At 44.0% G+C, this 26,999-nt stretch overlaps 1 protein-coding gene across 5 annotated transcripts in view; it reads right to left on the bottom strand.

The window, feature by feature from the left end:
- Positions 1-26,999, bottom strand: part of IQSEC1 (IQ motif and Sec7 domain ArfGEF 1) — a 310,479-nt gene that overhangs the window by 207,931 nt on the left and 75,549 nt on the right. Inside the window, exon 1 of one of the 5 annotated variants that reach the window (XM_038772891.1) lies at positions 21,789-21,886. The exons of the other annotated variants lie outside the window; for them this stretch is intronic. Coding sequence (XP_038628819.1) covers positions 21,789-21,856 — 68 coding nt within the window. The 5' untranslated portion in view covers positions 21,857-21,886. Of the gene's footprint in view, positions 1-21,788; positions 21,887-26,999 lie in introns of those variants that run through there. 5 annotated transcript variants of the gene reach the window in all.

Below are 26,999 nucleotides of genomic sequence, written 5' to 3'. Positions count from 1 at the left end.
CCTCGATTTTTCGTTATCATTCAACCCTCCCATTTAAGTTACTGCCAAATCTTGCCAATTATAAAAGTTGTATATGTTTGTCTCCCCTGAGAGCGTAAGTTCCTTTGGGGTAGGAAATAAAGAATAACTCCTTAATTTTCCAAGTGCCTAGTACAGTGCTCCACACCGTCTGCCTACAATAAAAACTATTAAAAGTTGTCTCCCAATATTCTGCTGTAATATTGTGTTATCTGAGGCTGTGCTTTGACTTAAATGTTTTCCATATCCCTCTTGCATTCAGTTGCCCCATGGCAGCTTACCCTACAGTCGCTGCCTGGGTATCCTGTCTTCCAAGCTTCTCGAATGTCCCACCCAGTGAAGCTATGTTAAGGCAAGTATAAAATCAATACTAGGGAACTGATTTTATTTCAGGAGCCTTATACTGTACTATTTCCCCCACCTGTAATTTTATTTTAATGTCTGTCTCCCCCTCTCCTAGACTCTAACCTCCCCATGGGCAGGGATCATGTCTACCAACTCTATTGTACTTTCCCAAGTACTCAGTACAGTGCTCTGCACACATTTAGCACTTAATAAATACCATTGATTGATGATTGTTTTACCACCTGATGCTGAGTAGGTCATCCAGGTGCCAGGGATTCAACAGCTTGGGGAGCCAGATGTAGTGTTTGACATGAGTCCGGGTCTCACAACAATTCAAAACGTTAGACAGCACTATGGTACTACAGACCTTGTTTGATCTAAAACTTGATACCACTACTCTCTATCTCACAGTCTCCCCAAGGATACGCTGGCTTCCTTGATTATATTTTCAACTTCTTTGTCTATCATTTTATCACTGAATGAGACTAACAGAATTCCATGACAACATTTAGTTCTGTGATACTAATGAAGGTCTTTGGTTGTGTGGAAGGTCTCCCTGGTAAAGACTGGTACAATACCTTGGTTTTTTGAAATTTGCCATCAGTCCTCAATATTGGGCTGTCTCTGTAATGTCATTCACAATCGTGTGTGTGTGTAGCTTTGATAATAATAATAATAATAATAATGGCATTTGTAAAGCACTATGTGCAAAGCACTGTTCAAAGTGTTGGTACTGTTTTAAGTGCTGAATAGTAATTCTGGTATTTAAGTGCTTACTGTGTGCAAAGCACTGTTCTAAGCACCGGGGAGGATACGAGGTGATCAGGTTGTCCCACGTGGGGCTCACAATCTTAATCCCCATTTTACAGACGAGGTAACTGAGGCACAGAGAAGTTAAGTGACTTGCCCAAAGACACACAGCTGACAAGCACCGGAGCCGGAATTTGAACCCATGACCTCTGACTTCCAAGCCTGTGCTCTTTGCACTGAGCCAAACTGGAATCTGCTTTACGGCGCAGTCCTTCATATTTAGCAATTCCCAAATAACCGCCTCTAGGTTGTGAGTTGGAAGAGTTTCTCAGAGGATCAGAAACATCTTCTAAGCCCAGTGTCCAGGTCCCTTTATTATATCCTCCAGCATGGCTGTGTAGAATAAATTGAACAGGACCAGATCTACTATACAGTCGTTTTCCCCTAATTTAGCCATGGGGACATTAACAATGGCTATGGGGATCAGATAGAGAACAATTAGGTGATACCACCAACAAAGCCACTGTAAAATTATTTAAGAATTTCTCATGGCAGTTGAATATACTTAGATACTGCTGGTATCACTGTTATCAATATTGCATGGCGGTCTTGATATTGCCCTCGGAACTTCTCCATTATTTGATGTTCTGTGCAGATCACATCTGCTGGGTCATGCTGTGCTCTAAAGCCCTATTATAATAATAGTAATGATGGCATTTGTTAAGCACTATGTGCAAAGCACTGTTCTAAGCGCTGGGGGGGGTACAAGATGATCAGATTGTCCCACGTGGGGCTCACAGTCTTCATCCCCATTTTACGGATGAGGCCCAGAGAAGTTAAGTGACTTGCCCAGGGTCACACAGCAGACATGGGGTGGGGCCGGGATTAGAACCCATGACCACTGACTCCCAAGCCCGTGCTCATTCCACTAAGCCAGGCTGCTTCTCTAAAACAGAAGCAGCTGCTTCCAGAGTCTCTGTTAAGACTCTGGGAGTGAATAATAATAATAATAATGATGGCATTTGTTAAGCGCTTACTATGTGCCGAGCACTGTTGATATTCTTCAGTGGCCAAGATAGGAAATCAGAGGCTAGGTTCTGGCCACTAATGGAGAGTAATGAAATGTCATGATAGTTCCCATGATATAACTTTCCCTTTTCTTCAATGATAATGATGGTGGCATCATGTAGATCTTGAGATAGCTCTTCGGTTTTCCGTATCTTGATGACAAAAGCTAGCTTAATTGTTTAAACAATGTTTCCATTCCACGTTTGTGAATTTTGGCAGGCACGCCATTGGGCTCAGGAGCTTTACCAGTTTTCAGGGTTAGATTGGCAGGGTAACTTCCTCAGTTGCTGAAATGGTTATAATAATAATAATAATTATGGTATTTAAGTGCTTACTATGTGCCAGGCACTGTACTAAGTGCTGGGGTGGGTACAAGCAAATTGTGTTGGATACTGTCCCTGTCCCACATGGGGCTCACATTCTCAATTTCCATTTCACAGATGAGGAAACTGAGGCACAGAGAAGTGAAGTGATTTGCCCAAGGTCACACAGCAGACAAATGGCAGAGCTGGTTATGTCACATGTTGGTAGGTTCTTTGTGCTTTGTAAGATCTAATGAATAAATAGGTATATTCAAGAGTATATTGAAATATTGTTTCCTGCTCTATAGGATTGCCTTCTTGTCTGTGATGAGGATGAAGCCATCTTCACTCTTCAGAGGAGCTGTGGGAATCAGAGTCCATCTGCAGGAACCCAACAGAAGATGTGGCTCAGAGAGCCATAAATGAACCCCTTCAACTGGGTGGAGGATGAGCAGATGGGACTCCCAGGCACACCTGGAATCCAATCAAACACCCTAGGTAATTAGCACCCCTGCTGTATACTGGTCCCATGATAGTGAGCTCAGGACTATGTAGCTTCTTTACTGATGAATAGCAGTTCTCAATTTGGTGGCAGTCTTAAAAGCTCTGACCTTTCAACTTTAGCAGCCCACAGCTTGCCACACATGCTACTTAACAATTTATCCGTCACGAGGTAGGTTTCCTTAAACCTCTCTTGTCAGGGGTGCAGTCTCTGGCCATAGAATAGACCATGTGCCCTCTTCAGCAGCAACAGAATGCTACCTTGCCCTCAGCTGGTTTATATACCACAGTGAAGTGAGGCACTCACATCCTTTGTACAAAGAGTTGGGGTCTTCACTGACAATTAGGTAGTTGGGGATAAATCAGTACATGATCAAACCATGACAGTTGTAGATAGCAAAAGAATGGGAAGGAAAAAAAAACCAGGTTCACATGTACAAACACAGGCTGAATTTCACCCATTTCTACCTCCTTAGCTGGGAGATTGGAGCCTCAAGAAATGACCTTTTCCCAAAGCACCCCTTTCCTGGGCCGAGCCAGTTTGAGGGGAACTGTACTGAACATAAAGAGGTGGCTTATCTTTCTGCTCTCCTGCTGCCTGAATCTGCGTCAAGTGTACCCATTGTCCCCTTTTAATCCAGATCCCAATCTTTAGCTCCACTCTCAACCCCATGTAGGTTAAAATTAGCCCGTCTGTTCTCCCCATATGTGGAGAAAGATACAGGGAGAGGAGAAGAGGGTTTCTCTTTTGATATCTGTGTTTGCCATAATTGTGTGGCGCCAACTCCAGGTCAGGCGGCACCGTGAGTGAGACACTACTGTGCATCTGCTGATATGTTGGAGAATTACTATATTTGACAAAATCCATCTTGAGCCTTTAAGCCCCACCAGCTCAGCTTCAGTTGGGGGTGCATTTTAGAGGAAGTATAATAATCATCTTTGAGGAAAAATGTAATGAAAGAGCAGCCAGGGCCTCATTTGCCCTGCCCCACAGCAGACTTGATTAGGGATGGCTCCTGGGATGTTGAAGTCGCCGCTGAAAATGGTAATTTGCAGGTGGTGATTTGCACACTCACGCATCTGATTTGCAAGCAGAATCAGCAGCACTGACAGATGACCACTCAAATGCTCTGGATCCCCTGCCTGCCCGGCTTCAGAGAACATTCACTCTAGGAGAATCTTTCCGAATGGTTAGCGCTCCCTCTTTTGGACGTTCCTGGCTCCCTGAAGCCACTTCAGCTCTACCAAGGAATTGCAGACGACCCCTAGAACAGCTCCAACACTGTCAAATTCTGCCTCTTCCCATTCCTGATCCCCCTCCAGGCTTCTCATCCATCATCAAGCATCATCAATGGTATTTATTGAGTGCGTATTATGTGCAGAGCACTGTACTAAGCTCTGGGGAAAGTATGATACAACAGAGTTGGCAAACAAGTTCTCTGTCTACAATGAGCTTACAGTCTAGAAGGGAATACAGATATTAATACATCATTTATAATACATAATTTACAGATACGCACATATGTGCTGTAAGGATGAGGCTGGGTCGACTATCAAGAGCCCAAAGGTCATAGATCCAAGAGCATAGATGATGCAGAAGGGAGAGGGAGCTTTGAAGGTGAGGAGAGTGGTGGTCTGGTGTATATGGAGAGGGAGGGAATTCCAGGCCAGAGGGAGGGCATGGAAAAGGGGTCAGCGGCTGGATAGATGAGATTGGGGCACAGGGAGTAAGCTGGCACTAGAGATCAGTGAGATAAGATAGGAGGGTATGAGTTGAGTGCTTTAAAGCCAAGGGTAAGGAATTTAATGTGGAGGTGGATGGGCAACCATTGGAGGTTCTAGAGGAGTGGAGAGACATAGACTGAACTTTTTTTTAGAAAAATGGAACAGTCAGAAAAGTAAAATATGGACTGGAGTGGGGAGAGACAGGAGGCAGGTCCAGTAGTCAAAGCAGGATAGGATAAATGCCTGGATGAATGTGGTAGAAGTTTGGATGGAGAGGAAAGGATGGATATTAGGGATGTTGTGAAGGTAGGACAGGATTTGGTGACAGACTGAATATGTGGGTTGACTGAAAGAGATGAATCGAGGACCACGCCAAGGTTATGGGCTTGTGAGATAGGTAAGATAGTGGTATTTTCTACATGATAGGAAAGACAGGGTTTGGGTGGGAAGATAAGGAGTTCGGATTTGAACATGTTAAGTTTGAAGTGTTGATGGGACATTCAGGTAGAAATGTCCTGAAGGCAGGAGGAAATATGAGATTGCAGAAAAGGAGAGAGGGCAGGGCTGGAGATGTAGATTTGGGAATCATCTACATAGAGACTGTAATTGAAGTCATGGAAGTGAATGAGTTCTCTAAGGAAGGGTGTAGAATAGAAGGGGACCTAGAAGCTTCTGCTTCATGTTTACTGCCAAGAACCACGTGGCAACTATCATGGTTGGTGAAGTTGCTTTGACTTCTCAAGGACTTGGGTTAAACACAGGAATGGGCTCTTCCTTTTAGAGATCAAAGCTGTATAATCCTCATTTACAGAGGACACAGACAACCAACACAACCAAATGCTCACTCGCATGCAAGAGGGGAGCAACTAGCAAGGGAATGGAACAGGATGGTGGTTAGAAGGCAGGATCTGGGGTTATGATTCCTTAGTTCAGGGCTGCCTCCCTTCCTCCACCACAAACAGATCCTTTTCTCAACAGGACCACCCTTCTGTGTTTTCAGTCTTCCTCCAAATAGTCTTAGGCCCAGCCTAATTTCAGCACACAGACTCACCTGAGAAACAAAATCTCTGAGCTTTAGGAAAACAGGGTTCCAACTGGAAACACGCAGTGTAGGCAAAGCCACCTGCAGCCTGTGGTGCCGAGAGCTCCATGAAGGACTAGGAAGCATTTCTTCAAATCCACAGTCTGCACGTTTTTCTCCTGATGGCTGAGAGAAAAGCCAGAGGATGGAACACAGACTGCATCTGAACTGTTCTCAGCATTTCTCTAGGAATGGGATCTTAGTTCACTATGTCGTGGAGTGGAATTTTTACTTGAGCCCATAAATGGGGAAATGTAAAAGGGTGTAACAGGGTAAAGAGCACCAAAGCGGGGAAAGGGGAAATGCTCTTTTGTAGAAAGAGGAAATGAAAAAGGATATTTCTTTATAATCACATGCTGCTTCAGTCAACAATATCTCCTATGTAAATGAATAGGACTAAATACACGGATCACAGGGCAGGTGATGAAGCTTAGTTTATTTTTGTCCAGCCACCTGTTGGTATAGGAATTTTCTGCCAAGGACCTACTTCTTGATGCTTTGCCCCAGTGGTTTAGATGTTCCAAACTGGGACATTCACCATTCTGCTTTTGAAAGGCACAACAGCATGTGCCTTTCAATGTGGAAGTAGTGTGGCCCAGTGGATAGAGCACGGGTTTGGGAATAAGAAGAACCTGGGTTCTAATCCCAGCTCTGCCACATGTTTGCTGTGTGACCTTCGGCAAGTCACTTAATCAATCGTACTTATTGAGCGCTTACTGTGTGCAGAGCACTGTACTAAGCGCTTGGGAAGTACAAGTTGGCAACATATAGAGACAGTCCCTACCCAACAGTTTCTGTACTTCAGTTACCTCATCTGTAAACTGGGGATTAAGACTGTGAGCCCTATGTGGGCCAGGGACCGTATCCAAACTGATTAGCTTGTATCTACCCCAGCAATTAGTACAGTGCCGGACACATAGTAAGCACTTAAATACCATTTTAAAAAAACCCCAACAGTCTGGAAGTTTCTCCCTTTGCCCATTAAAGTCCTTTCAAAATTTCACCTCACCATTGCTTCTTCCTGGTTTGTGTTTATACTTCACATATTTTTAGGCTTTGGAATTACTATGGTTATGAATGACCTTTCCTATTTTTTTAAGGCATTATGTTTCACAACCACTTCTTTTTTGGCCACCCATCAAATTGGAATGTGGGTGGTAATATTGCTGGAAATTGTGGCTTTACAGATTTGGGGCACATTTATGTCCCCATCAGTGAGAACAGCATGGTCACGACAGACTAATGTGCTAGAACCAATGAAAGAAGATGAAGAAAAATGTGCTCATTGAACAGTGACTCCAAAATTCCTACTCTGCTCCAAAATACATGTTGAGTCATCTGGAAATGATGAAAAGACATATAGTATCTTAATCCCTCCAGAGTAAGCAACCACTAAGTTACAGGATCTTCAGATAAGGAGTTTTCTCTCCCCATTGCCTCAGTTTGTCTCAAGACCTACTGTCTATTTTTAGTTTGTCAAAGTTTACAGCCTTCTAACAAAAATCTAATCTGATTCTGAATGTTTGCCAGTTTGGTCAAACTGGAGCAACTAATCAGCAAATCATATTTATTGAGCACTCACTTTGTGTTCAAATCCCACAGTACAATATAACAGGGTGCAGTATAACAGAGTTGATAGACATGTTCCCTGCCCTAAAGGAGCTCACAGTTTACAGAGGATCAATAATTAAAAAGCTTATGGGGTGGGATCTAGACCAGTGCCCTTTTTCAAAACTTTCAAAAAAATCACCCATTCCACCAGTGGGGAGCCCTGCTTAAGTGAGCTCAGGTGACTTCACCAGTCCCTATTTTAATTAAAAATGGAAGAGAATCTTTAGAGAGATGTAGCATTTCTGAATGGAATTTTTATTCCATGTGGACATATACAATGGCCTAGTTGGGGAGTGCAGATTAAAGTTAAAGTTTAACCAAAGGGGAAAAAGTATTTCTGTCTCTGTCTTGCCTGTGTGAATTATCCCTAGAAGAATACTGTATATCTTTTGGTGAGGATATGAACACTTGTTTCTAGGCATGGCATTGCCATAATAGGATTTTAGAGCTGACATAAGCTTTATTGGTGGCAATTACCATGGCTGTCAAGTATTTTAAATCAAAATCAGATATATAGACTTCAGGTCACTAATACTCTCTTCTCCTCGCAAAAGCAAATTGAACTATATACCAGGCTGCTTTCCATCTTACATTCATCAGTACAGTCCTCTCCTTGACTAGTTAAGCAGATTATCTGGTGCATCTAGCTCACCCTCTCCTTCAGTTCCTCTCTGTGAAATGCTCCTCCATCATGCCATTTCACAGTTACAGAAGGAACAGAATGGAGTTTGGAGCAAGCTCTACTTGCTAAGGAACTAGGGAGACTCAAGGCCCAGAAGTGTTTTTTCATAGCAAAGGACAGGGACCATGTCTAATTCCCACCTGGGCCTTCTTTCAGAGCACTTAGTAGAGTGATCTGCACACAGCGAGTGCCTAATAAATATAACTCCTACCACACTGAAACAATCTGGTGAATTGGCCCTACTGACCATATGGGATTTGACTTTTCTCCTATCCTGTAACTGGACAGCACCCTGGGCACATCTGGGCAGGACTTTCTATCACACTAATTTAATTAGAAAAATCTCTGCTTCGGCCACATCTGGAATCTCAGAGCATCTTTTTTAGTGAGGCATTCAAAAGGCAAAATGTCATTTTTCCTCATAATTGATCTGTGGAGTAGGTATGGGGCTGAGAGTCTCTTCGTTGGAAGCTAGAAAAACTGAGGAATCGTGAGACAGATGTACATAGCTGCTATTCATTTATTTATATTAATGTCCATCTCCCCCTCTAGACTGTGAGCTCACTGTGGGCAGGGAATGTGTCTGTTTATTATTGCATTCTCCTGAGTGCTTAGTATAGTGCTCTGTATACAGTAAGCGCTCAATAAATATAATTGAGTGAGACAGTGATTACCCAGGGCCACAGCTGTGAGGAGCAGAACTAGGATTAGAATTCCCAGCCCTTGTGGAGCTAACACCATTCAGCACCATCTTGCTCCATCATCACTCCACGAGTGCTATCTGTTACTCGGGATAGCAACCAGATAGTTTCTTGAGAAAGGAAGTGCAGAAACATTTGTCACTTTTCACGTTGTATTTGTCAGATGCCGCTTGCCCACTTTTTCGCCTCTGCCATTGATCTGAGTCCTTCCCTTTCCCTCTTGTCTTTTTTAAAGTATCTGGAATTTGAGAAAACTCTGCATGTGTTATTTCCAAGGAGAGGGGCTGGAAAACAAAGGGGGAAATGGACAGATGACCCCATTCCAGACAAGTCACAGTGGAGTCCCTAAAATACTAAGACACAAAGCCAAAGTTAGGATTCTACTTTCCAGGATCTGAGACAGTTGAAACGTAGTTTGCCAAGTCCAGGGCGATTCCTTGAAAGGGATTACATGTGCAGAACGAATGAAAATTCTGAGGAAAGATGAAATTTGGCTGCATTAGTTGGGGAGAAGGGCTCAAGGAGAATAGAGCTCAGGTGTTGGGAAGGGCAGCAAATTCAAGAAGCTAAGTAATTTCAGAGGCTTGCAAAACATCATCTATGCAACAAACACTTTGTAATCATCCACAGGGATATTGCTGTTGAATTCAATTTTGTGACGTTCTTAATCACTATCCTGCCATCACCATTCTCTCCACTAGGATAAAGGAGCATAGCATCTTCCAAGTACTTTTGACCTTTTCTATAAGTTCCCATTTCCCAGGGACAAATCAACTGTATAGAGACATCCCCATCCATCTTTCCACAGTGCCACTCACATGCTCTCTTCCCTTCCAGTCATATTTCCATTGGGGCAGGCACAGAGTGCAATGAGTGAGTAGGTGAGCAGAGGTGCAGCACACTGCAAAGTGCCTGTGCAGTCTTTGCCCACGTTGGCCAGTTACCGGCAGAACTGGGGCCAGAACCCAAGTCTCCAGATTCCCAGAGCAGCACTCTTTCCCCTGAACCAATGGCAGGGTATAAATAAACAATGGCTGCCAAGGACAGTGGAAAAAGTGGCTTCCTCCAGGGAAATAATTCCTCATGGATAATTTACAGTGTTATTCCTACTCTGGGTACAAAATGAGTCCCATAAGGTTACTACAGTGGCCTCCAGACAGTGGGAGAGAGAACCAGTCATTACCAAGATATAGCATCCGACCATGGGGCTTCTGAAGGTGGCACAGCTGGCAGTCTGCTGAAACCTTTTGAAAAGATTACACATATGTCTAGGACAAACACACATTTCATTTTGAACAGTTAGCTACCCCAGGCATAGAAAGACCTTGCCCCACACACATCACTCTCTCAAGGAAGTTTAGCTCATAATTCCTTCCAGCCAAAGGATCCAAAAGTGCTACTGAAACATCTGAATTGCAATGATGTGGGAACCCTGGCCCCTGCCATGTAAATCTGACTCTTGCTTTCCATCTGCCTCTACTGTGTATAAACAATACTAGACCCATTGTAAAATAATAATGAACCTGCTCAAATAAACATCTAAAAACTTTTGTTTTCCTTTCTCTGGTGGTATGGAGTCACACTTGGACTATTTTAATCACTCCAAAAGTGTCTGGCAGTTTAATTATAGCAAAAGATAATGAATTCCTATCTAGCTGCAGGCTGATAGTGTATTAAGCCTGGGAGCTCTGATCATGCTCTTTATAGCAACTGTCAAGTAAAATGATTGATATGCAAATAGCATACCTATTGCTCAGTTAATACCTGCACAAAAATAGTCTCAGACGACAACAGAAAAGGAGTCATCCCAAGCTGGTGAAATCTGTTGAAAGGAACAGATGGAGCTCTAGAAAGGAAAAAAACAACAACAACAATCCCCCCCCCACAACTCCAAATGTGCTTTCTAATCATTATAAATTTAAAGCCTAAAGTAGAACGTCTAAGATATGAAGGCATTTTCTTCTAAACCTCACTCAATTTTTAAAGCCATTAGGCTCTCTGATTACTAAAACATAGGACAAGAGATTTTGAGATGCAGAAAATATCAAATGAATGAAAACAATGATTACGTCAATCAGTACTCACCCTTCACTGAACAGCCATCTGACCCTTTTAGACTAAATCCTGTGTCTCGGCTTCACCTAGAGCCCACAAATGGAGAGTTCTAAACCTGCCTTCCAGTTTCACACCCCAAACTTAGACAACCGTCCATCCTAACATATAAATTTCCTTACAGTAAAACTGCCTGGGGGAAACACCACACCCACGTTTAGTGTCCTGCCCCCTCCTCGGCTCCACCCCTGGAGTGTTCCACATTAACCATAGGAAGTGGAGGAAATGGAAGTTCCTTCTGTCCACACAGGCTCAGGGAGAGGACAGAGATATAAAACTGCCCAGATGACAATTCATCTGGCCACAGATCCCAACCCGGCAACAGAGAATGGTTTTACCAGGCAACTCAACAACAGATTCTCTGTCAATAAATAATAAAATAGCTCCTGTTAAACTTCTCCTAAGGTGCCGCGATTGGGTTTCTAGGCTTCTAGGGTTTCGCTGGCTGCCGTTAGTGCTCTGTTTTCATGGAAGAATAGAACTTCTGCAGAATTTCAGACCCAAATGCCAGCAGCGGTCTCACAATTAACTCATTTGACCTCCTTGCAATCCATCACTTGAAAGGGCACCCACATTAGCAGAACAAAAGGTAAAATCAAACAGAGTGGCTCATCCATGCACCTGCTTTCCTTATTACCTACAGAGCTTGTAGCTGAATTCAGGGCACTGGAAAGGAAAAAAGCACTCATCGTGGGTGGAGCCAGCTACGGTGAAAAACCAACTTTATTGACAGCCTGTGGCCCCTCTTATTCAAGCAGATGGGTCTCTCTCCACTGTAAGAGGAGGAAAGATTCATCAACCCTGAAGAATTCAGTCTGGAAAAGCTGGTAAATATTCAGGCATCATACCGGTCAGTACAAGGTGAAAAATTCATTTCCATTTGATTCCCTGAAGTGGGTAAGTGTTGTAACACTTTTAAAAAAGGTAACAATAATGATAATAATGGTATTTATTAAGTGCTCACTATGTTCCAGGCACTGCACTAAGCACTGGAATGCTTAGTACATTCTACATCCTCTCCTCTGCCTCTAATCTCCTCACTGTGCCTCGTTCTCACCTGTCCCGCTGTCGACACCCGGCCCACGTCCGTCCTCCCCTTGGCATGGAATGCCCTCCCTCCCCACATCCACCAAGCTAGCTCTCTTCCTCCCTTCAAGGCCCTACTGAGAGCTCACCTCCTCCAGGAGGCCTTCCCAGACTGAGCCCCCTCCTTCCTCTCCCCCTCCTCCCCCTTCCCATCCCCCCACCTTACCTCCTTCCCCTCCCCACAGCACCTATATATATGTATATATGTTTGTACGTATTTATTACTCTACTTATTTATTTTACTTGTACATATTTATTCTATTAATTTTATTTTGTTAATATGTTTTGCTTTATTGTATGTCTCCCCCTTCTAGACTGTGAACCCGCTGTTGAGTAGGGACCGTGTCTATATGTTGCCAACTTGTACCTCCCAAGCGCTTAGTACAGTGCTCTGCACTCAGTAAGCGCTCAATAAATACGATTGAATGAATGAATGGATACAAGCAAATTGAGTTAGACCCAGTCCTTGTCCCATATGGGGTTCGCAGTCTCAATGCCCATTTTGCAGATGAGATAACTGAGGAACAGAGCAGTGAAGTGACTTGCCCAAGGATCACACAGTAGACAAGTGGCGGAGCTGGGATTAGAACCCATGACTCCCAGGCCCATGCTCTATTCACTATGCCATGATACTTCTACATTTTTAAATAATAATAATAAATAATTATGGTATTTGTTAAGCGCTTACTATGTGCCAAGGGGGAGAGGAAGGAAGGGGCTCAGTCTGGGAAGGCCTCCTGGAGTATGGCTTGCCATACTCCAAATGACTTGCCCAAGGTAACACAGCAGACAAGTGGTGGAGTCAGGAGTGGAACTCAGGTTCTTCTGACTCCCAGGACTGTTCTCTATCCCCTAGACCATGCTGCTTCTCCCTTGATGCAGTGCTTTTTAAGAGGAATCGTACACTGTCACTCTTTTTGAATATTTATGAAGAGCAAACAGAAGGGACAGTAGTAGCAATAAAAATCGCAGTGAGTGTACCCACTGGGTGCAATACACTGTACTAAGCACTTGACAGGGTAAGAATGCAGTTAAGTGTTTTGTGCTGTAGAAGCCCTAGGGTTTCAAATTTTTTCAGGGAGAGGTGTAGGGTCTGAGATTGTTTTAAAAGTTCCAACACTTTTGAATCATTCAGGCGCTGGGGTGTAGGCAATATTAATTGCGCTGTTTCTTAAGTGCTTACTGTATGCTAAGTACTGGGGTAGATACCATATAAGCAGATCAGGACCCCACCACCACCAGTTCCATATGGGATTCACAGTCTAAAGGGGGAGGGAGAACAGGTAGCTCCATTACACAGATGAGGAAACTGAGGCCCAGAGAAATCAAGTGATTTGCTGAAGGCAGGATTAGAATATTGGCCTTTGATCTTGGGTGAAGGGCCAGGGCATTTCAGATGGGGTCGTGATAACCTGAAAATACCTTTTGGAGAATACCACTTCCCTACACTGATGTAAAGCCCCTCATTATCCCAAACCCTCCTGACTCTGATTGCTATTCAGATGAAACCACTCATGCATACCGTCTTTCCCAAAATGACACAAAATCTAAATCCTATATTTATGCCTACCCTCCAAATCTGATGATTTATTGGACAGCTGCAGCTCTTGCTTTACAAAGATTCTTCTTAGTGTTGAATGGAGATTCTTTAAAGAGAGCCTCAGTCCAGAGGACCATGGATAATCAGATAAGGACTTCTCTCTATTGAGCCCTCAGAGAAACAATTATAATGATATCCTTGATTATGGGCAAGTTGACAAGACTCCAGGGGGATATTCAGGCCATGATTTCATCGTGATCAGGGAATGGGTCTACCAACTCAGTTGTGTTGTGCTCTCTCGAATGCTTAGTACAGTGCTCTGCACACAGTAAGTGCTCAATAAAGATCACTGACCCACCTTAATAGAGTTGGTTCTCAGAGCTTCTGCAAGAATAGGCTGGCTCATGAGGAGCAGTAAATATCTTTCACCTGTTGGAAGGGTTTTAACCATTTCAGATCACTAGGGTCCCATTCAGTCACCCGAGGTTTTGTCTGAAGGAATGAAGCTGCCCCTAACTTAGTAAACTTCAGCTTTCCTTTTCATTTCTCAGACTGAGGATGCAAATGGCCAAGGAGGAAGAATGGAAAGATCTTTTGCAGAGGGGCAAAGGGCTCTTCATGACAGCTTTTGCTCTAAAATAAATCTTCTTTAGAATGTTTTTTCCCTTTTCTCAGCCTCCTTTCTGATCTCCCATCCTCCTGTCTCTCCCCGTTTCAGTCTATACTTCACTGTGCTGCCCGCATTATCTTTCTACAGAAACGCTCTGGGCATGTCACTCCACTCCTCAAAAATCTCCAGTTGTTGTCTACCAACCTTCGAATCAAGCAAAAACTCCTTACTCTCAGCTTCAAAGCTCCCCATCACCTCACTCCCTCCTACCTCACCTCTCTTCTCTCCTTCTACAGCCCAGCCCCTCAACTCCACTCCTCTGCTGCTAACCTCTTTGCTGTGCCTCGTTCTCGCCTGTCCCACTGTCGACCCCCAGCCCACGTCCTACCTCTGGCCTGGAATGCCCTCATTCATTCATTCAATCGTATTTATTGAGCGCTTACTGTGTGCAGAGCACTGTACTAAGCGCTCCTCCACACATCCGCCAAACTAGCTCTCTTCCTCCCTTCAAAGCCCTACTGAGAGCTCACCTCCTCCAGGAGGTCTTCCCAGACTGAACCCCCCCTTTTTCTCTCCTACTCATCCTCCCCTCCCCAACCCCCTCCCCCTGCCCTTTCTCCACCCCTCCCCACAGGACTTGTGTATATTTGTACATATTTATTACTCTATTAATGATGTGTATATAGCTATAATTACATTTATTCTGTTTGTATTGACACCTGTCTACTTGGTTTTTTTTTTAATCTGTCTCCCCCTTCTAGACTGTGAGCCCGTTGTTGGGTAGGGACTGTCTCTATATGTTGCCGATTTGTACTTCCCAAGCACAGTACAGTGCTCTGCACCCAGTAAGTGCTCAATAAATACGATTGAATGAATGAATGAATACCACGAACATGGAAAACTAAAATGACGACTTGCCCCCATTCCTTAGACATGGAATTTTAGGATGCAAGCTGAAAATATGTGCTGCTTTATTATCAAGCCTCCAATTCATTCTTTGTGGGTTGTAGATCTGCTGACTGAGACAGCTTTAGTCCACTTTTCCAGCCACTGACCCCAGGCCTGTGACTAAGTTCCTCAACATATGGCACATTAATAAGAGTGCTGACCTCTCTGTAGGTACCTGATATTTTTCCAGCTTGCTGCAGCATGTGTTGCTCTCTTTATTGATCTGGTAGAGGCCATGGACACAAAAGACTCTAAAAGCAACAATGAATTTGGCAAAGTTCATCACAGAATGACTGCTAATTAGATGGTTGCCTGCACTTTGTAGATGAACTGTAGTTAGGCAGTTGGAGAGAACCATTAACTGTGCTAAATGGGTTGCCTTCTAATTTAATCACAAGGGCCTCAAATATGTATTTTGGGGGGTAGGGAGGGGTAAATGCATCCTTGTAATGCCAATTATGCAAGACAACATCTGTCCAAACAACTCTTCTCCTAGCTTAATTTACTCTTGTTTTTCTTTCCGTGAACCCAGAAATGGCTTCTGAAAGGTGTCAAACAAAGCCCAGGACATTGGTCACGTCTGCACAGGACAAACTTAATGCCAATTAAAAACATGGCCCTAAGGGTGTCTCCCGCGTTAGCCAGCCAATTCTTTGAGTGATTGGATATTAGTACTTTTTGTCCACACTGCAGCATGGGAGGACTGAAAAGTGTTCAACTAGGTATTTTTTTCCATGAGATTAAGACTTTATGCTTGCCTTCAAATTGGCTCAGGAATCTGTCAAGTTGACAGCTCTTGCCCAGAGAACCAGTGGCTCTGTGCAAACTCCTCACCCGGCCGCCGGCCTTTCTGGGCTCTGGGGATTGCCCTAAGGTCCTTCACAGGGCTAGTGGATTGTGGAGCCCAGAACTGGGGGACAGAAAAGCTATCATAGTTCGGAGGGTGGGCTTGGAAGCAAGACTACTGGTATGTGGTTCTAAAACATTGGTCTTTCTGCCCAGCCTGATCCCTGCTATCATTTGATTGGCACTTAATGTTAGGCTGGTCTCAAGCAGATCCAGCCCAAACATGGAATTTTCCTTTGGAACATTCTCTTTTTTTAAAAAAAAATATAGTAGGCAGACACACAGCAAGAAAGCAGCTGCTTGAGTCAGTTACGAGGAGGACAGAGAATGCATGTAACAGAGTTTCTGTGAGTCATTCGGAGCCTGACGTGGCGCACACTAGTCCACACGGGCATGGGTCCTTTGGAATTTTCCCATTATCACAGTGGGTCAGCCCAGCCCATTCTGTAAATGAAAAAATGAATGAGAACACTTACTGCACTGTGACAGTGTTGCACTGAAGGGGTTCTATCCATGCAGGGAATCGGAGCATTACCTCAGAAAATAATAAGCAGCAGCGTGGCCTAGTGGAAAGAGCATGGGCCTGAGAGTCAGAGGACCTGGGTTCTAATCCCAGTTCTGAAAAATGTTTGCTGTGTGTCCTTGGACAAGTCACTTAACTTTTCTGTGTCTCAGTTCTCCCTCCTACTTAGACTGTGAGCCCCATATGGGGCAGAGATTGTATCCACCCTAATTAATTTCTATCAATCCCAGCACTTAGAACAGTGTTGGGCACATAGTAAGTACTTAACAAATACCATAAAACATAATTAAATGAATTATTTCTCTTTCCAAGCCAGACCTGCCAGTTGTTCTGGCCCAAATCTAGGCCAGGGCCAATAGAGAGAGGTGGCCACTTGATAGAAATTAAATCAGAACTAGGACAAAGCCAATAGGTTTTGAAATTACCTCAAAGGTGAGGCGGGGTCAGGGCCTTCTCCCTTGGCACCAGACCCCAAGACTGGATCAAGGCCATAGAGGGCTCCCAACTCACACCCAGCAAACTCTGAATCCACACCTATGACAATGGAGTGCAGACATACACATGTATCTATGGAAAATATATACTCTTTAAACAATAATGTGGAAACACCAATTAATGGCCTACCTTAGTGGAAAATCACCTTCTAGGCTTTCCTGTAAGCAAATAATTTGAATCCATCCTCTAATAGCACACTGATGAAGTATTTGGGGATAATACATTTTCACTGACTGCACAGATAAAATCCTGGCTGGAAAATCTACTATTCTATTGAAACTGGGCAAACATGATCTACTTACACCTCTTTCTATTAAGAAAGAAAACACGCCTACTCTGGGCTGGCTTTGATGTAATGTACTAGTGACTGTTTTTTTTCCCCCAGAAAAAGTATGAGGGGGAGAGGCACAAAAATCATTGTGTAGAGAGCAGGTGATAAGATATTGAAGAAACAAAGTACTTTCTTGTAGGAACTGACACATGCACAAAATATGCTGGCCCTGGGCTGCAGCCAGTTAGCCTGTAAATTAATCTAGCCACACAAATCTGAATCTTCACAGGGTCTTTAAACTAGGCCTTTGGCCTTACCTAGGGGCTTGGATGAAACTCTGAACATTCAACTGATGCAGTTGTATCAAGGCCCCTGGGTTTCTGGATACCCACCCATTGTTCCAGTGGTCCCATCTGTGTTCCTTTGGGGATATGTGACCACTTTGTGAGGGTCCAATAAGGCCCCACCTCCACTTGGACCACATTTCCAAGCTGAATCTGTATCTGGAGTTTAGAGCATGCACATTAGTGCTGCTCATTAGCAAAGTGCATGCTCCAAATCCCAGGACCATAAATCCCAGAAGATCTCATATGCCTTTAATCTCTCACTTGAGAAGCAGGGCCCAGGGCTCACTGGGTCCCACAGTTGAGTTATTCTGACATTGACAAAAAGCATACTGAGTGGATGGACAGATGACAGGCTGAGAGAGAGTTACACATGGGTGACTTCTGTAGCTCTCTGGATGTTGAAAATAGGCTATCCAGTGAAGGAAGTAGCATGGTATAATGCCTTCCACCAGTCTGGAAGGCAGAGGAACAGAATTTTAGTCCGACCTCTGATGCTAACCTGCTGTGTGACCGTGGGCCAGTCACTTAACCTCTTTGTACCTCAGTTTCCTCATCTGCAAAATGGTGATAATAACTGCCTTTCTACTACCTCACAGAGTTGTTGTGAGGGCAGAAATAAGGTAATTCGTGAGAACATTTGAGAATAAAGGCGCTACACCAAATCAACGTATTTAAACAAAGTGTAGTAAAAGAGTTAAAGACAATCCTATTTATTCAAAGTGGAATTTATTGTACCTGAACTCACTCTGCTCACTTTGAGGATGTTTGCCTAGGAGAGTCTGAGGTGAATGTTGACTGAATGAGGGGGAGAGAGGAGGAGTGGTTGGTGGATTGGAAGTGGGAAGATATCCCAGGATGAAAGCACAGAGGCAAACTCCATTATGTCCATATGTTTGACAAGTTTCAATTTTTCTATGGTAAGTTATCAACCAAGTTGGCCCATGGATCATGTGGCAGACCAGAAAAACTTAGGCACCAGGGCAGGAGAGTGTGCATAGTGCCATGCAAGCCCCCACTACTAGAAACACCACTGTCCTCCTGACTGTGAGAAATGCACTTCCAGGAGAGGCATTTTCAAAATGAAAGACAAACACCAAAAGTTAGATCCCATATTAAGAGGGAATTGACAATTATCTCTGGGATTGGAGTCTGCTTCTGTCCTGAGGTGAACTCATTCACTCTGAATACATAAACAGTATTGGGTTTTTGCAGTTCCCTGGGTCCAGAAACAAATACCCCCCACCCCGCCGCAAAAAATTACCAAGGCAAGCAGACCACTACCAACCCCAGTGTCCACTGAAGAGAGAGAAACCTATGCTTCTTCAGAGATTCGGGATGATTACGAGTCCCATAAAACACGATAAGGGAGTGAGCCATGTATGGGCAAAAGTTCCTTTTGCTCCCAATATTCCCATTTAGAAGTCAGGCACATGCCAGGTATGATTCCTAATTCTTTCCCCCGATTCCTCAAACTCTGACTTAAAGGGATTTTTGTAGGGGCAATTCAAGACATGACTGTCGCAAAGCCTTCTTTGTAAGATGTTTCCAATCACTAAACTATAGGTCCCAGTCTATCTGAAATCCTTAGCACAGAGCAGAATATGGAGACAAGGCTTCTTGCCTCCTACCGCTCGATTGGAAGAGATTGGCGTACAATGACTCTAAGTCGCACAAGTACAATATTCTGCCAGGACTAAAGAAAGAAGCATGTCATTTTTTCTTAATTGTCATGACTTTCCAGTGCCCTTGGAGTCTAGGATGTTACTAAAACTTACTAGAGAAGCAGTATGGTCTACTGGAAAGAGCACAGTCCTGGAAGTCAGCGAGCCTCAGTTCTATTCCCAGATCTTGCTGCTTTGTGGGCAAGTCATTTGACTTCTCTGAGCCTCAGTTTCCTCCTCTGTAAAATGGGGTTTCAATGTCTATTCCCCCTCCTTCTTAGACTGTGTCAAACTTTATTATCTTGTTTCTACCCCAGTGCTTAGTTCTCCCATTCCTCAAAAAACCTCCAGTGATTGCCAATTCACCTCCTCAGACAGAAACTCTTCACCATTGGCTTTAAGGCTCTCTCCCTCCCACCTTATCTCTCAGATCTACTGCAACCCAACCTGCACACTCCGCTCCTCTAACGGCAACCTACTCTCTGTACCTCGATCTGATTTTTCCCACCACCAACCCCTTTCTCACATTTTCCCTCAGGCCTGGAACTTCCTCCTCCTTCACATCTGACAGTCCACTACTCTTCCCACCTTCAAAACCCTCCTAAAATGACATCTCTTCCAAGAGGCCTTTCCAGACTAAGCCCTTTATTTCCCTATCCACCCTCCCCTTTGCATAGACTATGCACTTGGCTGTGTAACCCTTAACCACTTTGATACTCACCCCAGACCCAATAAACTGCTTAACCGATTGACATATATTAAGCACTTAAATACCACAATGATCACTATTATGATTACATTATAATGTTATATTATAGTATAATTATAATGATAATATTTATTATATATTATATAATTATAATAATTATTAATATTAGAGAAGCAGCGTGGCTCAGTGGAAAAGAGCATGGGCTTTGGAGTCAGAGGTCATGGGTTCAAATCCCGGCTCCACCAATTATCAGCTGTGTGACTTTGGGCAAGTCACTTCACTTCTCTGTGCCTTAGTTCCCTCATCTGGAAAATGGGGATTAAGACTGTGAGCCCCCCATGGGACAACCTGGTCACCTTGTAACCTCCCCAGTGCTTAGAACAGTGCTTTGCACATAGTAAGTGCTTAATAAATGTCATCATTATTATTATTCTTATTCTCTGTGCCTCAGTTACCTCATCTGTAAAATGGGAACTAAGACTGTGAGCCCCATGTGGGACAACCTGATTACCTTGTATCCCCCCAGTGCTTAGAACAGTATTTGGCACATAGTAAGCACTTAAATGCCATTATCATTATTATTATTTTTATTATCATTATTATTATAAGTTAAAACAAAGCAAAAAAGAGGATCCCCTAATTTAACCCTTCTCTTGATCCCAAGTTCACCCAGGATTCCAGCCTCTGGCTGCACTCTTCTTCTATCCTAACAATAGTGCACAGGGAAAAACTGAAACTACTTTGGTCAGGTGATTCCTGGAAGGAAGTTTTATATGCTTTCTTCTCCAACCTCCCAATGTATGGCAAGAAGTGATGGGGCAATGCAGCAAGGGGGCGATGGGAAGTATTAGTCCCACACTGTAACTCCCTCTCCTGTGTGTGCTAATTCATTCTGGGATCCGTGGACAGAAATTATGGCAGCATGGAGGCAGAGGTCCAAATAGAACATCCCAAAGAACAAAACCCGAAGTGCAAGGGTCTGACAGACCATTACTCTCCCCATCTTCAATCAATCATTCATATTTATTGAGCACTTACTGTGTGTAGAGCACTGTACTAAGCACTTGGGAAAGTATGACAGAAAATTGGTAGACACATTCCCTGCCCAAGAGTTTACAGTCTAGAGCATATCTCCTCAGAGGCATTCCCTGACCAACCTCTCATTTCTCCACCCCAGCACTTAGGTACACATCCTTACACTCTGCTGCTTTCCTTAACTGTAATTTTACTGTGTCCCCCTGTAAACTGAAAGCTCCTAAAGGACAGTGAACATGTCTACTCCCTGTTGTACTGTATTCTCCCAAGCACTTAGTACAGTGCTCTGCACAAAGTGCTAAATAAAGACCATTGATTGCTTGATAGCTGGTTTAGCCTATCACACTGAAATCACCCCACCAGTGCGCACACACAAACACTCACACATGAGGTTACAGCAAGAACCCCTGACCCTTTTCTGTCCTCATGCCCTGTCTTTAACCACCTTTGACTTTGGCCATTTTCAAGCTTCTCCCAGTTTTTACATCTAGTCACTGTATTTTGAGTTTTCCAACTGAATCTAGCCAACGGCAGGTTCCTTTCCCTTTCTGCTTTCTGCAGAAGGCCCCGTATGCAGTTAAAGAAATCCCCAGATCTTCAGAGAGCAGCATGGCTCCGTACACATGGGGAGCTGCTACCCCTGTTTTACAAAGTTCAGTTGAAATCATGGGCAGGATTTAAACTGGCTTCAACCCAAATCCAGTTCCCCCAGCCCAGAGCAAATCCTGCTGCATAACAGTAGAGAGAAAAGCTCACACTTAATGAGGAATGCTAAAAGGATTGAGTGCCGACTACAAAGATTTGAAAATGCCCTTCTGTACCTGATGGTCCTGACAGAGATGCAGTATTTCCACATCAGATTCCACACCGCACTGCCATCTCCCTTCATGTCCCTCCCGGAGTGCTTTGGGGAATTAGAAAGTGCCCTGCAAATCCAGGGCCCGATCACGCTGTGCCGGCATTCACAAGTTATTCCAAGAAGCAGGCAGAAGTCAGCCACTGGGTTCACGGTCTCCAAGTGACTGCTTCGCAACCCTTCAGTTCAAACAAAACTGGACCTCTCTCCCTCAGAGAGGAGCCGTGCTCTCATCGGAGGTCTCAAGTTACTTCCTTCTTCAATGATTTTTTAAAAAAAAGAAAAAAGGAAAAAAAGAAATGAAAGTTTGTAGAGTCTCGAAACCAAACAAGGATTGTTTAGAGGTTGCTACTTCCGCATGTGTTACAACCACAAATTGGAAAGCACAGAAAAACTACTACTCAAATAGTGCAGGGAAGAATTAGCCTCATTCCTCCTGCCTCACTCTAAGAAGCAGTCTGTCTGCGGGCCTCAGAATATTTACTAGAGCTGCATATGCTTACCAAATATGCCCTAAATCACAGGGCTGCAAGTATAAACTCCCAACTGTCTGCAAAACTTTGTCTACTATAATAAACTTCTTAGTGCCAAAAGAAGTAATGAGTCATTTTCAGAGGCTGTCCACGAATACATAAACTGAGCTGATGGGGTGAATTGCAAGTATGTATTAGAAATTGTGCTCTCAGCCTGGGACTTAAATTTGTAAATGCAAACCAGTAAAACCTTAAAAAAAAAAAAAGACAGTGAAGAAAAAGTTTTTCTTTGTACATGAATCTCTGACTGAGGCTAGAATGGAATCTAAAAACACACACCCTAAGGCATGTTTATTTCACATCTATTAACTTCTTCCCAAGACCTGTGACACCCTGGCAGTGTGATAACTAGCTCACCAGCTGTGATGGAAGGAGGGTTCTGTCTCAGGAGTAAAGGCTTGTAGTAAATTCTCTTGTCCTTAGTACAATTTCTCCCAAAGGTGCTAACTAGAAACCCAAGGACCTCGATGTGTGATGAGCTTTATAGGTCCTTCTGAATGAAAGCTTTATAGAAGAAGTTGTGTGGCCTAGCAGAAAGGGCACAAGCCTGGGACTGTGGGGATCTGGGTTCTAATCCTCGTTCTGTCATGTTTCTTCTGTATGACCTGGGACAAGTCATTTAACTTTGTGGTGCCTCAGTTTCCTCATCTGTAAAATGGGGGTTAGCACCTGTTCTCCCTCCTGCTTAGACTGTGGAACAGGAACTGTGTCCAACCTGATTATGTTGTAGCTACCCTAGTGCTTGGTACAGTGCTTGGTGCATTGTAAACCCTTAAAAATACCACAATTATTATTATTATTACTACAAGTGTTAATTCAGCCTTATAAATAGCCATTGACTTAGAGAGAGGTGTAAAAAAAAAGTTGAACGTGCATACTTTGCTACCTGGGTGCTTCCTGAGAAGAAAGAAAGCATTTGGTTCGTGGTTGAATTTTTAGTTCTTTTACTAGCAAAGCTACATCAATTGACCCTTAGAACCCCTCTCCAGCTAATATTAAATTCACTTGCCAGATCCACTTTACTTAACCTAGGAGGGAGGTGACTCAAGGATATAGAAGTATCAGTAAGGTTCAGAGGAATCAAGAGGAACATTTGTAGAAAATGATAAGGGCAAATTAGATGCCCATTACCGGGATAGTTGGCAGATGTAGGAATCAAGCAAAGCAAAACATATTAATGCTTCTGAATAAGCGTTGCTGGCTAATGAGTGCTTTGACATGAACGACCTCTTCAACTTGCTAGCAGAAAGCAATCTAATGGGTTAGAGTGCTGCCAGACTATAAATTCTAAAGGGAAAGCTCGGGTAGGCACATAGACGGAGGCATGCCACTGCATGGGAGAGATAAATAATAAGACCACAAAAATCTTATTGCATTAGGGTACTTTTGGTCAGAATTCCAATCTCTCACCCACATCCTGCCTCTGGCCTGGAGTGCCCTCTATCTTCAAATCCAACAGATGATCACTCTCCACACCTTCAAAGCCTTACTAACGGTCCCCATCTAGACCCTCATTTCCTCTTCTCCCACTCCCTTCTGTGCCACCCTTGCACTTGGACTGGCACCCTTTAATCATTCTTTCCTCAGCCCCACTTTTCGTCAAGATGCAATTTGAAAGGATATTTGAAGGTGTTTCGATAGGATAAAAGAATGATTTTGGGAACGGCTAGCCACAGAGGAAAGATTATATACTGGATTAAAGGAGAAGGTATAGTGGGGAGAGCCACTTGGCAACAGTGAATTACCACCTGATAAAATTTAACATTCTTGTTGTAGGAGCTGAGTGGGCCAGGGGAGGGGGATGGGAGGGACCCCATTCTACTCCACACCCACTACAGGAATTGGATTAAATTGTGGTGGCCATAAAGGAGGTGAACTAGATGTAAATTCAGTCATATTTATTGAGTGCTTACTTTGTGTATAAAATTGCAGAGACCAGAGAATTCTGAAGGAACCTGATGAGAAAGTGGAAGACCTATCTTCACAAGTGGTCACTGGCCTGGTTGACTTGGAGATCACCAATTAAACCCCCATCTATTAAAAGGGTTCCAGGAGTGATCCTGGGAATTATAGACCAGTCTCACTGACAGTGAGCAGACAGAAAAGCAGCAAAAGGAGAGGCAGCTGGGTAAAACTGAGCCAGCTCCCTGCCACTTGGGGCAAGGTAGCAGAGCAGGGCCCAGGTTATCCCTAGAGCTAGGATTAAAGTTTAAAAAAAGCCATAAAGGTGTGGATGACTTGAATTTGGAATTGTTGCTCCTAAAAATCCCAAGGTGACAGGGGCCCAACTGATGCTTGCTTGAAAGGAGCAGATTCAAAATAAGGGAACCACTGCTCCACAGAGCAACTTCATAGGAAGTTGTATAGCCAAAAATATCAGAAATTTCAAGAAGAGTTTAGATACCTTTGTGGATAAGGTCCATAATGGGCTACTGGAGGGAAGATGAGGGATGTAGGGAAAAAAGTTAAGGTTGTAGGATGGATGTCAAGGAGATTCCTGTAACATTCTGTTGTTAATGTCAGAGGCAGAACACTTGAGATGGCTGGACCATTGGTCTGAATGACAGTGCATGGTCTTAGTAGGGTCAGAAGAGAAGCAGTGTAGGCTAAAGGATAGAACATGGGCCCGGGAGTCAGGAGGACCTGAGTTCTAATCCTAGCTCTGCCGCTTATCAACTGTGTGATCTTGGGCAAGTCATTTAACTTCTCTGTGCCTCGGTTCCCTCATCTGTAAAATGGGGATTAACACTGTGATCCCCATGAAGAACATGCCATGTATCCAATCTGATTAGCTTGCATCTTAACCCAGCACTTAGTACAGTGTCTGCCACATAGTAAGCGCTTAACAAATGCTATAAAAAAACCCCCAAAACCTGAGTGTAGTCCTGGTTCTGTTGTGTGATTTGCTCCATGACCTAGGGCAAATCACCTATTTCTTCTGGGCTTTGGTTTCCCCAACCATAAAATGAGGAGAGTCATTCCTACCCCTACCTGCCTCCCAGAGATGCCAGGTGGAGGAATGTAGTCCACCTCTTGAAAGTCGGGAGGCTGCACTATCCTGGAGGGGAAGCACCAACTCAAGCTCTAGGGTGAGGGGGTAGTGTTTCACTCATCTTCTGGCCAACCTTACCTTCAGGGGGTGGGGAAACTCCCACTCCATGACCAGTCATAGGGCTTCTGGCTTCTTCTTCACGTGTGTGTGCTTCTCTTTACCAGCCTGGATCCGGGAGTGGCATAAGAGAAGGTAAAAGGGACAGCAGGCTGGAGCACCATGTTGGGTGGTAGGGGAGGGGCGTTCTTGAGGCAGCTGAGACAATAGATGGAAAAGTGTTCCAGAGTTCTTTGTTGATGCCATCCTAACCTACCAGTGGCCTTCAAAGATCTAAAGTCTCTGGCCTTGTCTCTTAGGGCCTGATAAAACAGTCATGTACTTGTTTTGCTTTGTTGTCTGCCTCCCCCTTCTAGATTGTGAGCCCGTTGTTGGGTAGGGATTGTCTCTATCTTTGACGAATTGTACTTTCCAAGCACTTAGTACAGTGCGCTGCACACAGTAAGTGCTCAATAAATACAACTGAAGGAATGAATGAGTGTGTTTTAAGAGGACATTTCTTACTCCTTATTCTCTGAAAACAGCCATGCAGATATCTGTGATCCAGGATAGTAATACTTGCTGTGTCCAAAATGCTTTTTCTCACCTTCTGCCCCATACTCTGGGGAGTTGGGGAAAGGGGGTGAGTAGGAAGAGGAAGTATGGGTTAGTAGTAAAATGTCTGTGGACCATTTTACAGCAAGGGGTAAAGAGCTCTCCCAAATGGCCAGACCAGCTCTTTACCCTCCTTGTACCCTCAAAACATGCTGGGAATTAATACTACCTCTCAGAGTCTTAGAAGGAATTGATCACCTTGAGTTGGATGGAACCTGTAGCTTTTCCCTTTCCTTTGTCCCTTCCCCTGGACAGCTTTCCTCCTATGAAGATATGAAGGAAACAATTCAGAGCTCTCCATAACCCTCCTACTCCTGATAGCTTTGCTGTTGGGCCACTGGAAAAAGCCCTACTCTAGACTGCAAGCTCCCTGTGGGCAGAGAACTGGTCTACCAATTCTCTTATATTACACTCTCACAAGCACTTAATACAGTGCTCTGCACACAGTAAGTGTTCAGTAAATACTGTTGATGATGACTGATGATGCTCCGGGAATCGGGAGACCCGAGTTCTAGTCCCAGTTCTGCTTGGAGGGGCCATGTCAGTGGGGAAAGTTTTCTGACCAAAGAAGCACCTATGGTGTTCTGCAGGGTGGACAGATCTAGCAGGAATCCTGGAAACCAGCTGCCCCAAGGGGGCATTGAAAACCTCAGCAGTTCCCAAGGCAACCTTGTCTGCTGAGAAATGGCACCTGGCACCATGCTGTGGTCATTTAGCTATAAATGTCTCCTGCACATAAAAAAGGTCTGTGGTGCACTTTGCCATGTGCTGCACCCCTTACTTGCTCCCTTGCTTACTGTACTCCAGGCCCAGGATGCAACTTCACCTACCACTAGCACTATAACCAATTCCTCTGCCTAGGCTCTCCATGCTGATGTTCCCAGGACCAGGGCTTGCTCGTCCTTCCTGGAGGGAGACTCTATCATACCTACTGCTTCAA

This window comes from Tachyglossus aculeatus, chromosome X1 (genome assembly GCF_015852505.1).
Source record: "Tachyglossus aculeatus isolate mTacAcu1 chromosome X1, mTacAcu1.pri, whole genome shotgun sequence".
Taxonomy (NCBI): domain Eukaryota; kingdom Metazoa; phylum Chordata; class Mammalia; order Monotremata; family Tachyglossidae; genus Tachyglossus; species Tachyglossus aculeatus.
Note: the sequence above shows the minus strand (reverse complement) of the source record. Positions and strands in the feature narration are given on the sequence as shown.